Genomic DNA, 12,521 nt, shown 5'->3' with positions numbered 1-12,521 from the left:
AGTTTAAGGTGTCTCTATACACATTATCCACCCCTCCCCGACCACGTAACACAGTCACACTCCCATGCCCTTGTTTGCCAGGTGGAACTGTGGGAAACAGTCCCTCACCTGGCACCATGGCCCCACCTTGGCTAGGCTTAAGTCTCCCCAATGCAAGAACATCAATTGTGCAAAACACCATCAGACAGACACTGCTTCCTGCTTCCTAATGGCCGATCTACCCAGCACAGGCTACCTGGGACAATCATGGGTCCAGGCAGGAAGCAGGGGCGGGTTATGGATGTCCCATGCTGAGGACCCCCCTACACACACATTGTGTGTTGGGTTCTAAGCCCCCTTCCCTTTTGATTCTACACACTCTCCCCAGGCACCCCCTCAGCCTCCCTACAGTTTTAGGTGCCACTTAAATCCTGATGATTCTCAAATCTGCAACTCTAGATTTTTCTTCTCCAGATCTTGAGTACAAAGTCTGATATACAGAAGGTGTTAACTTTCCACTGAACAATCTGACAAGTTCCACTTGAGATGTCCCATGGGCACCTCAAACCAAACTCATCTTCTCCATCCCCTACTTCCGTCCTGGTGGGTGGCATGGTGCCACGCCTGGACTCCCTCACCAGCCTCCTGCACCGCATCGGCTTCATTCAGGTCCACCAAGATGATCCCCCTAAATGCAAACCCAATCCTATCTGGTGTTTCTGAAGCTTGTGCACATGCAAATCTCCACCTCCTGGAAAAGGAATATAAGCATCAGAGCCAAGCTGCCAACCTAAGCTGAAGAGAGAAAGGGGCAGGATTGGTGCTGGGGTCCATGATTAAGCCACACATCCTGTCACCTAGGGCAGTGTCCTGAACACAGGGGCCACTGCGTGCTTGAGGAAGTAAGAGAATGACTTCTCACCCAAATAAGGCAAAGCAAAGTCTATACAGATGAATTCTGAGCCATCATTTCTCTCTGTACAATGCCGTTTCTGAAACTTTCTAAAAATCTTAGAAATGATGTATTGGATCCTACAGAGAATCAATATCTTAATGAAGTTAAACAACACTGGGCTCTGGGCCACTTTTCTAACTTTTGAAGCATTCTATGGTCACAGAGTATTTTGGACCCTACCCAATTTCATGGCTTTAATTAGCTCCGTCTTCCTAGCATCCCCCATGTGCCTCCTGGTTTCTCAGACAGCCTCAAAAGACAGCTGCGATCAATTCATTCCCTCTCTTACACACGCCACTCAAACATCAAAAGACAGAATCAATTTCCTCTTGCATCTGAGTTAGCCTTGACCTCTTGTAGCTGATAGTGGTGAGCCTAACCTTAAAAAACTCTGATAGCTTCCACTTTCTGAGACCACCATGCTGTGAGGAAGCCCAAGCTAGCCACATGGAGAGGTCAGGAGGAAGAGCTCTGAGGCTCCAGACATGTGGGTAAAGGCTTCTTAGAACATGCCAGCATAGGTGGCAACTGAATGCCACAGATGAATGAAACAGTGCAGGTGGACAAATGAGTGACCCCAGCCCATGCCACGTGAAGCACAAAAACCACCCAGCTGAACAGTCAACCCACAGGATCATGAGAAACAATAAACTGTCATTTTTTTTTTTTTTTTTTTTTTTTTTGAGACCAGTCTTGCTCTGTCGCCCAGGCTGGAGTGCAGTGGCACGATCATGGCTCATGGCAGCCTCCTGGGCTCATGATCCTCCCACCTCAGCCTTCTGAGTAGCTGAGACTACTGGCATATGCCACCATGCCTGGCTGATTTTTGTACTTTTTGTAGAGACAGAATTTTCCATGTTGCCCAGGTTTAAACTGTTACTCTTTTAAGCCCCTAAGTTTCCAGGCTGTTTGTTACGCAGCAGTGGATAACTAAAACACATGGTGAAGAAATGGACATCTATTCAGTAACACCGAGTAATGAGCCACCCCACATTACTGGATTTCCAAATATAATGCTCATTTGTTCAATCTCGTGTTATCCATTCCCGAGGAAAATGTTTTTAGATACTACACTGCACTTTATACTAAATGTAATTTAATATTTTCTTTCTCTCTCTTTTTTTTTTTTTCTTTGTGAGACAGAGTCTCGCTCTGTCACCAGGCTGGAGGGCAGTGGCACAATCTTAGCTCACTGCAATCTCTGCCTCCCGGGTTCAAGATATTCTCCTGCCTCAGCCTCCTAAGTAGCTGGGACTACAGGCACGCACCACCATGCCCAGCTGATTTTTTGTATTTTAGTAGAGACAGGGTTTCACCATGTTGGCCAGGATGGTCTCAATCTCTTGACCTTATGATCTGCCCACCTTGGCCTCCCAAAGTGCTAGGATTACAGGTGTGAACCACTGCACCTGGCCTTAATATTTTCTTGATGAGTTGGTCACCATTATGCGCATCAGTTACTACACTGTCCTATAATGTAACAATACCTCCCACAGCCACAGAAGGTGCACGAGGGCTGTTGGTTGCAACACTCAACACCCCAGACATCTCTGCTCCTTGAAGATGCCCCCATAAACACCTCCTCATCCCCCAGACTGCTCTTTCTAATGCTTGTGAGTTGAGAAACCAAAACCCTAACCCCGTTGGAACTATCTCAACAGGCTCTGATGGAAGATCTAAGGGGTTCTTCTTTTTGAGATGGGGTCTCATTGTTCCCCAGTCTGCAGTGGGGTGATGTGATCAGAGTTCATTGTAACTTCAAACCCCTGGGCTCAAGCCATCCTCCTCTCCGGCCTCCTGTACAAGACACACACCACCAGGCTGGGTGCAGTGGTTCATGCCTGTAATCCCAGCACTCTGGTAGGCCGAGGCGGGCAGATACCTGAGGTCAGGAGTTCGAGACCAGCCTGGCTGCTGTGGCGAAACCCTGTGTCTACTAAAAATACAAAAAAATTAGCCAGGCATGGTGGCAGGCACCTGAAATCCCAGCCACTCAGGAGGCTGAGGTAGGAGAATCACTTGAACCCAGGAGGTGGAGGTTGCAGTGAGCCAAGATCGCGCCATTGCACTCCAGCCTGGGTGACAGACTCAAAACACACACACACACACACACACACACCACGAAGCCCAGCTGAATTTTTTGGGGGTATGTGTGTGTGTGTGTGTGTATGTGTGAAGATGGGGTCTCATTATGTTGCCCAGGCTGGTCTTGAACTCCTGGCCTCAAATGATATTCCTGCCTCAGCCTCCCAAAGTGCTGGGATTCCAGGCATGAGCTACTGGTCACCGCCTAAGGGGTTCTTTTATGACTCCAATGAGAAGGAACTCCAAAATCCTACTGACCTGGGTTCCAATCCTGCTGTACCGCTTACTAGCTATGTGGCCCTGGACAAGTCATTTCAGTCGTCACACATTTCAGTTTCCTGATCTGTAAAATGGAAATAATATTTGCCTCTTGCCAGAAGGCACTAAACTGTAACACAGCAAGAGCTCAGTAAACACAGCCACCTCCTCACTGTCCCTGCTCATGGGCCTCGACCTACGCATGATGTGTCTCTGAGTCTCAGTGTTGGTGAGAGCACACACCCATGGAATCTATCATCAAGAATGTGTAATTTGGTGATGGCTGGGCACAGTGGCTCACACCTGTAATCCAGCACTTTAGGAGGCGGAGGTGGGTGAACCGCCTGAGCTCAGGAGTTCAAGCCCAGCCTGGGCAACGTGGTGAAACCCTGTCTCTATTTGGGAAAATGAAAAAAACAAGGAAGAAGAAAGAAAAAGAAAAAAAGAAAAAACAAAAAGAATGTATAATTTGGTGGAGGGGGGGCAGCTGGGGGCAGACAGCGGTGCTGGAATATTAATCCAGCGTTGGACCACCCTCGTGGGATTTGCTGTTTGTTTATGAAGAAACTACAGAATGTGAATAACCCTGACATCCCAGTCATTCCATTTCTCAGAGGGTTTACCCAGAAGGTTGGGCAGATCAAGCCCAGGAGTGAGCATGCGTGCGCGTGTGTGTGTGTGTGCACGCGCATGTGTGTGTGTGCATGCCTGCATGTGGGTATAAAACTACCCAGTCACCCACCCCTGGCCCAGCCCTGGGCTTCCGTTTCCTCTCTAGAAATACCCGCTGACTATAAAGCGCTGATTTAAAATAATAAACACGAGGAGTCCAATGTTCACAGCAAAATATCAGGGAAATAATGTGGGTGAAAGGTGGGGCCTAAATTGCATATGCACGATGATGACAAACTGGGAAAGCTCTGTTTACACACAGATGGGGATCAGAAAAGGCCACAGAAAGCTGTGACGGGGAAAGGATGGAGGGGTGATTTTCTGCAAAGTTGTTTACATGTTCAATGACTGATTATTCCTCCTCACATGCAGTTGGATCTGATGGCCCTGCAGTCCCCTTCTATGCAGGTCATCATTGTTGCGTTCCCTGGACCCTCCGCTGATGCCCATTTGCATACTCTCCATGGAGAGATGACAGCTTCTTTCCCACCCCTGGTCAGCAGAGGAACCCAGGGCCAAAGAGCCAGGACTGGCTTGAGTTTGCCTCCTCTTGCCCTGTGTCCTGCACGCCTCTCCCCGCAGCCTGCTTCCTGAAGGCTGAAAGCCCCCAGGCCTGCTGCTTCCTGCCCACCACACCCCACACCAGCTCCTGTTCCAATTCAGCCCCCTGCCTTTCTCACGTACTCCTGGCCACATGCCCACAGGGAACATCGTCATGGGCTTCTCCCCACTTTGCATCCAATTCCCATGGGGAGAAGGGGGTGCCTCCTGTTATACCTTAGGGACTGCTATCTCTTGACACTGTTCAGTCATGTTGCTTAGCAAAATTACATTTGGGGGCAGCCAGAAAAGGAGGAGGAGGCCCAGATGTCTGGGTTCCAGAGAAAGAGAGGCTTTCAGGGAAGTCCCCCATTCCACCTTTCTTACCCACCGGTGACCCCTCCCCTGTAATCCAGCCCCACTACCTCCTCTCAACCTCACTGAGCCTCAGTCCCCTCATCTGTGAAATGGAGCCAGTAACATCCAGGATTAAACGGGGTGAGGTGCATGCAACAGCTACCTGCTGTCTGCAGACAGGGTGTCTCTGGAAGCCTCAGCTTCCTCTCACCCTCCCTATGGCAGCTCCCTCCAGCCCCTAGGAGCAAATGTTCCTTCCCTGGGTGAATGATTGCTGTGTCATTTGCAGGTGTGCAAGAAACTGCACATCCACAGCTTCCTCATGTTTTACTTGGTGGAAAAAGGTCTTCACAGGCTCTTCATTCCATGAGAGAGTTTTGCTCCCAAATAGCCTTTCTGCTCTGAAATAAGGGTACAAAATATTTGTCAGCAGTTCCTAGTCCCTACTTTGCCACATGCTAAAGGCACGCCCCCCAACCACCCCCAACCATCCTGGCTGCCTTCCCCATTGTCCGCACCCATTGGCTGCTGGTCCTGCAGGTACTGGTCCTAAGCCCAGCCCCCTCCTTCCTCCTCACCCAGCCCAGGGGCAGTTTAGAGCAGTAAAGGGCAAATTATTCTGTAACAGGTCCTGGGGCAGGACTCAGGCCAGGAGAGCGAAATAGGCAAACACTGCCAGCTTCAGCTCCTCCTGATCCATCTGCCCTCCCTTCTGGCTGCTCTGGGCCTGTGTTGCCTCCTGGGATGGGGGAGCCATGGAGTAGCTCTCAGTGCTCCACGGAACACACACAAATGAGCCTTGGGCTGGGAGTCAATGCCTGGGCTCCTGTCCTATTTCCGCCACCAAAGTGCTGGGTGACAGTGAACCAGTTATCACCCATCTCTGTTTTGTCCTCTGTTTCCTCCTCTGGACAGTGGCACATGCCTATAATCCCAGCATTTTGGGAGGCCAAGGCAGGCAGATTACCTGAGGTCAGCAGTTCCAGACCAGCCTGGCCAACATGGTGAAACCCCGCCTCTACTAAAAATACAAAAAAAAAATAGCCATGCATGGTGGCAGCTGCCTGTAATCCCAGCTACTTGGGAGGCTGAGGCAGGAGAATCACTTGAACCCGGGAGGAGGAGGTTGCAGTGAGCCAAGACCACAACATTGCACTCCAGCCTGGGCAACAAGAACGAAACTCCGTCTCAAAAAAAAAAAAAAAAAAAGAATGGGGGACAGGCAGGGGCTAGAGGATGGGTCGTGAGAACCACTGGTCAGGTCCCTCCCCATCCAAGGTGGCTCCCAGAACATCCTCCCCACCCCAGCACAGCCTGAGTGTCAGATGGCCTCACCCTCCTTATCCCCTGACCTTGCAGACTGCAAGGCCCATGCTGCTCAGCAATATTCATTTATTAACTCACTGGTGGGGCCCTAGCCCCACCCCATCCCACACTCTCTGATCATCTGCTCTTCCTGTCAGAACCCCACCCGCCGGCCTCCTGAGAGGAGCCCAGGACAGGCTGTCTGGCTGGCCTGGGACCTCTCAGGCTGCCGCAGCCCCATGTGTACCTTCTGTCCTTCCCCACAGAGCTGCGCATGGGCATGGAGGGATAAGGGCTGCAGAGGAGGAAGACTTTTGACATTGGCTAAGCTTCATGCTGCCAGTGACAGCAGCAACAAAATCACAAAACTCACAAGCCCCCAGAAATCCAGGTGTCTACTTCAAACTGGGAAACTGCGTTCATCCCCCACCGACCCTGGAGGGAGTTGCCAGCCAGAGCCAACAGGGGATGGGAGAGAGAAAGACAAGGGGAAGCACACGGGCAGGAAAAAGGCGGTGCCTGGGGTCTGGGGTCTGGAGAAAGTTCTGGGACCTACCCTGACTAGGAGGGGCCTAGCCCCCTGGTTCTTGCATCCTATCCTCCAGCCCCTGCCCCCCATCCTTGAGGGGGCCCACATCCCAGGAGGCAACAGCAGCAGGGGAGGTGAATGATGCCTCACTCCACCGCTCAGGGAGACCGCTGTCCCCGGTATCCCTCCCCACAGCAACGCAGGCTGCTGCAGCCCGTGTTTGTTGTTGTTGTTGTTGTTGTTGTTTGACGGAGTCTTGCTCTGTCGCCCAGGCTGGAGTACAGTGGTGTGAGCTCGGCTCACTGCAAGCTCCACTTCCTGGGTTCAAGTGATTCTCCTGCCTCAGTCTCCTGTGTAGCTGGGATTACAAGTGCGCCCCATCACTCCTGGCTAATTTTTGTATTTTGAGTAGAGACGGGGTTTCGCCATGTTGGCCAGGCTAGTCTTGAACTCGTGACCTCAGGTGATCTGCCTGCCTCAGCCTCCCAAAGTTCTGGGATTACAGGCGTGAGCCACCGTGCCCAGCCCTGTTGCCATCGTCTTCAGAGGCCAAATGCTAGGATGCTGTGAGTTGAGGAAGACTCTGGTGGGTGGGCCTGGGAACCCAGGCACCTTTTAAAAAGTCACATTAGTCCCAACCAGTGACTCAGAAGCTTCTGGAACACAGCCCACTGTAAGCTGGGGCCTTCTCCTTCGATCTCAGGCTCCCAATCGGACCTTGAGAGCCCTCTGCCCCTCCTGCTCTGCTCCCAAAGCTGCCTCCCAGGCACTGCTTCCATGCCAAGGTCAGGCTCCTCTGGGATGCTAATATTTTTATTCTTGATTTCTATCTTTTTTTTTTTTTTTTTTCTGTTTGCTAAGTTTTAGGGTTTTATGTCTTAGCAGTACCCAAAGGAAAACCATCATGAGTTTAGAAGTGATCTCCAAGCAGCCACATGGTGGGGCACCCAGGCCCCGGCCCAGCCCTGTGGCCACGTCTTTGCAGTCCTTTTCCCTGGAAGCCCCAGGAGCCTCAAAATAAGCTCCTTGTCCACCTGAGGAGATGGAGCTAGAGAGACCAGTCATCCCCAGACCTCAGATCTTAAGCTTAAAAAGAACCTGGGACGCCCCAGCACAGTGGCTCATGTCTGTAATCCCAGCACTTTGGGAGGCTGAGGCGGGCGGATCATGAGGTCAAGAGATCGAGACTATCCTGGCCCACATGGTGAAACCACATCTCTACTAAAAATACAAAAATTAGCCAGGTGTGGAGGCGCATGCCTGTAATCTCAGCTACTCGGGAGGCTGAGGCAGAATACCTTGAACCCGGGAGGCGGAGGTTGCAGTGAGCTGAGATTGCGCCATTGCACTCCAGCCTGGCGACAGAGCGAGACTGTGTCTCAAAAAAAAAAAAAGAACCTGGAACTGGCTAATGCATGGCCTGAAGAGACAAGACTGGTGTTTCCACCTAGTTGATGACCAGAAACTCATAGCCCCCTCTAAAGAGATTTGGGGTGCGGACAGCAGGGCAGCACACAGCCACTGTCCCCAGGAGGTGGGATGGGAAGCAAAGCTCCTGCTCTCAGGCAGCTCTCGGTGCTCCATGGAACACACACAAATGAGCCCTGGGCTGGGAGTCAATGCCTGGACTCCCGTCCTGTTTCTGCCACCAAAGTGCTGGGTGACAGCGAACCAGTTATCACCCATCTCTCTTTCCTCCTCTGTAAAATGGCGAGTCTGTACTAGATGCCCTGCCAGGCCCCTGCCTATGTTAACATCCTCTACCCATTTCTAGATCAAATCAGCAGGCTGAGGCATGACTGGAGAAATTAGCAGAGGAGTGGAAGATTCTGTCTGTCCACCCTGGGCCTGCCCATAGCACCTGGTCTCCAGGGCCCAGGCACTGACCTCCATGGCTGCTAGAGGCTCACATCAATCAGCAAGGATTCTGGACACGCCCTGCCTCTCCTGATACCCAGAAGGTCACCGCTTCAGAGCTGACTCTACCCCAGCCCCGCTAACCACAGAACAGAGCTGGCGTGGGAGTTAAGACGTCTCTACCAGACAGAGCACTGCAGGGGCAGGAAGTGGGGGAGCCTCTCTTGACCATCATTGGCATAAGGCTGGCAGGCTGGGCATCAAACCCAGATGCAGACATCTCCGCCTCTGGTCACCGGCTTGCTGGCTCCCCAGGGACACACACTGCCTACTGTCCCTCAGGTCCCCTGGCCTCTGCAGCCCCTGAGGGCCCAGCACTTGGTGGGAACACAATACTATAATAGTTAAGCTGAGGCTGAAATTCCACCCCAATACTATAAATAATAGTTAAACTGAGGCCGAAATTCCACCCCTTCCAGTAGAACACGCGCTCCAGGACCAGCAGATCCTACGTCACAGTGGCCGGCATGACTGTCCCTATTTGCATGCCCACACCACACCTTCAGTGGGGAGACTGCCATTCTCTACTTCATAGAACTCCCCAGGCACCCCGAGCTGCCCGGAGGCAGGAAATAGGACAATTGCACCTTCCCTCTGTGCAGCCCTTCGTGTATCCTAACGTGCTTTCCCCCAATCTCCTGCGATCCTGACAACAACCGTGTCATGCAGGCAGGGCAGATGTTATCCCCATTTGACAAAGGGGCACTGAGTCCATACAGCTAGTCAGTGTTGGGGGAGAGATGGGAATCGAGGAGCCCTCTTCCCACGGGAGGTCCTCCTCGCCAGGGTCACTGACAGGGAATGGCCAGGACAATGCTGCCTCAAGACCAGCCCTGGGTGGACCTTCCTGTCACACGCTTAGGCTGGGCACAGGTGAAGAGTGGCCCTGAGGCCCAGTGCCCTGACATCCTCCTTTCCCTGGGGCCAAGCACAGGCAGACTCCGGGCAATGGTACAGGGGTGCAAAGGCAGGGACTAGGGAGAGAGGTTAGAGCCCTGGAGGCCCCCAGAACACATTTTGACTCAAAGGCAAAGTAAACACCAACTCCAACAAGTGCCACGTTGGTGAGTGCTGCTGGAGAGGATGCCACAGGGGGACAGTGGGCAGGACTCACCTCCCGCAGCAGCTGCATCCCCTTCAGCTCCTCCTGCTGCTGCTGGGCCACAGTGACCCCCAAGACCAAGGTGTGCACCACACAGGAGACCACGGAGATTATCACGATGGGGCTGAGGCTGAGGGGCAGCGTGATGAAGAAGGAGAAGACGAAGAAGACCTGCCAGCCCACGGTGTCACTGGCCGCGTGGGCACGCGTGAAGTTCAGGCCCAGGTAAGAGAAGATCTGGGCAGTTATGAGCAGCCACAGCAGGTAGGGCACCACTCTGCGGGTGACCCGGTCCGGGAGCAGCCCCTTTTTGCAGAGCACGAAGAGGATGATGTCCAACACCAGTCCAATTCCAGCCACGGCGAGGGGAGCCAGCTTGTCGCTGGAGAAGACCACAGCACACATGACCACCACGTAGCAGTCAAAGAGGGCAGCAAAGACCACCAGCACCAGCAGGGTCTCGTGGCGCTGCCTTTTGAAGTAGGTCTGGTAGAGGTTCTCCAAGGACTCCGGCACGAAGGTCAGCCGCATGAAGCGAGGCAGGCACAGGCAGGAGCCCGAGTTCCGGACCGAGATTTCATGGGTCCGGCCCACCCCGCGGTCAGGGTCGGAGGGCAGGCTGACGGAGTACTCGGCTGAGTACTCGGCCGAGTACTCGGGCTCGGAGAAGCCCTGGTTCCTCGGCATCCTGGCTGGCGTCTGCTACTGGCCCTAGAGAAGTGGACCGGGATCAGAGGAAGCGCTCTGGACTGGGCTACCTCTCAGGGCTCGCTGAGACCTGGGGAGGGCTAAGAGCCTCTTCTTGGCTGGGGCGGAGAGGCGGCCACCTCCAGCAGGAACGCAGAGCGGGTTTCCAGGGCACAGGGAGCACTGATCAGCTAGAACTGAAAAGGGCATTGCTGAGTAGAAGCACCTCTTCCCTCCTACCTTGTGGTTTCCCCATGACCCGCCCTAACCCTCATAAAAGGATCTCTGCTGCAAGAGCCTCCCAATCCAGGGCCTTCCCTGCCACCCCCGGCTCACACCACCGCCCACCGCACGCACACTTAGTCCTGTCCACGCCAGACACTCAATTTCCTGTCCCTGGCTTGTGGAAGGGCCTAGCCGCCTCTCCATCCCTGGCACCCGGTTTCTGTCTGTCATCTCTTCTTTCTCAGTCCCTGACTTCCTCACCTAAATTCCCTCCAGGCCCAGTCCTTAGAAGCTGGAAATAAAATGTGCCGGAAAGAAACTAGGACCATCCTGGGGATTCCTGAGCCTTCCTTCTGTTTACTTCCTTTTTCCACCAAGCCCTTGGAGACTCGGGCTCGGATCCGGCCCCCTTCCCACGCTCAGGGCGCTGTCTTCCCCCCGGAAGCCTGGCCCTGCCCCTGCGTTTACCTGTGCGGGAACTCGGCCACCGCGTGCTCCGGGACGGTCCCCGCGAGGGCTGGGGCGGGAGGGATCGGCGCGCCCGAGGGCTGCTCCCCGCAGAGCCGCGCCGCCCCGCCAGTGCCTTGGGGCCCGGCCGGCCGGAGCGCGATCTCTCGCCGTCAGGCCCGGGATCCGACCGGGAGAGGCGCAGGGCTGCCCCTCAGCATCCGCGGGCGCCCGGCCGCAGCGGGAAGGAGGCGGCGGCGACGAGGGCTGGGAGATCCCGGGGCGCCGGCCCAGCGCACCCGCCCTAGGGCTAAGGCTCGGGGGCCGGGGCAGTGCAGGGGCCGTGCGGGAGCCGGCAGGCGCGGGCGACGGCGAGCGCAGCTCTCCGGACCCCTCCCCTGCACCCGCGGCGGCGGCGGCGGCTAGGGGCGCGCGCGGGGCCCTCCTCGGCGGGAGCGCGGGCCGAGCCCGGGGAAGCCCGCCAGCATCCTCTCGCCCGCCGGCGCTGAGCGGAGCCAGCCGAGTCCGGGCTCGGCGTGCTGCACAGCTATTCCCCGCGCGGCGCCGGCGGCTCCGGGGCCACGCGAGCTCCAGGCCCCGGGAGGCGGGAGGCGGGCGGGGCGGCCCCTCCCTCGCCCCAGTCGCCGCCCTCTCGGCGGCGCGTCCCGGAGTGGGGCGGCGGGGGAGGTGCTGGGCGGCGGTCCCGGGATCCGCGCGGGCGAGAGCTGGAGGGGACCGGGCGGCCCCCGATCCGGCGGGGGCGGCGGGCTGGGGAGACTGCTGCGTGGAAGCGCGGGCGTGGGCGGCGGGCGGGAGGGCTGGGGCGAATCCACGCCTTCCCGCGAGCAGGCCCGGTCTAGGAGGATGGAAGACCGAGACGCGCCCGCCCGCAGGTGAGGCGCGCTAGGGACACCCCGCCGCCGCCCCCTCCTCCGCCACGGCTTCCTTCCGGGCCGGCAGAGGCCAGGGCTCAGGTTTGGGGACCGCTCCACTACGGGGCGCGTGGGGCCTAAGTATCCCCGCCCACCCCGGGAGCCCAGACTCCGGAGCGCCGGGCCTGAGCTTTCCGCAGAGGGGCCGGGCAACGGAGCCCTGTCCTGCTCGCAGGAGGCGGGTGGCGGTGGCCCGGTGGGCACCACACACGTGGAACTGGAAGAGTTCCTGAGACCCTGCTTCGAAGAGATTTCCCGTGCACATTCTACCCGTTTGAGATGTGTTTGAGTTCACAAACTCTCCCTTAAAGATGCAAATGCTCCTTTGAATAGTTAAACCTGTAAGTCTCTTACACCATAGCATAAATTATTTTCCTTGCATTTGACAGAACACCGTGCTAAGATCAACTACAGGCTTTGGGAATTTAAATAAAGGAAGAGGAGAGAGAATGTTTTGGGACAGAAGCACGTGTGGGGAGGTGGGTGCTGAGGACAGCCAGCAGCAATAGGGGGTCATCTCCCCTGGGGAGA

General features: G+C 55.4%; 1 protein-coding gene across 5 annotated transcripts in view; it reads right to left on the bottom strand.

Moving 5' to 3' along the window:
• Positions 1–11,677, bottom strand: part of ADCY3 (adenylate cyclase 3) — a 104,399-nt gene extending 92,722 nt beyond the window's left edge. For 4 of the 5 annotated variants that reach the window (XM_010358501.2, XM_010358503.2, XM_030921245.1 and 1 more), the window contains exons 1-2: positions 11,080–11,677; positions 9,712–10,583 (exon numbers count right to left, since the gene is read on the bottom strand). In XM_010358501.2, coding sequence (XP_010356803.2) covers positions 9,712–10,386 — 675 coding nt within the window. In that variant the 5' untranslated portion in view covers positions 10,387–10,583; positions 11,080–11,677. The remainder of the gene's footprint in view (positions 1–9,711; positions 10,584–11,079) is intronic. The other variant, XM_010358502.2, reaches the window with a different exon arrangement.
• Between the last annotated feature and the right edge of the window lie 844 nt (positions 11,678–12,521).

This window comes from Rhinopithecus roxellana, chromosome 17 (assembly GCF_007565055.1).
Source record: "Rhinopithecus roxellana isolate Shanxi Qingling chromosome 17, ASM756505v1, whole genome shotgun sequence".
NCBI lineage: Eukaryota > Metazoa > Chordata > Mammalia > Primates > Cercopithecidae > Rhinopithecus > Rhinopithecus roxellana.
Note: the sequence above shows the minus strand (reverse complement) of the source record. Positions and strands in the feature narration are given on the sequence as shown.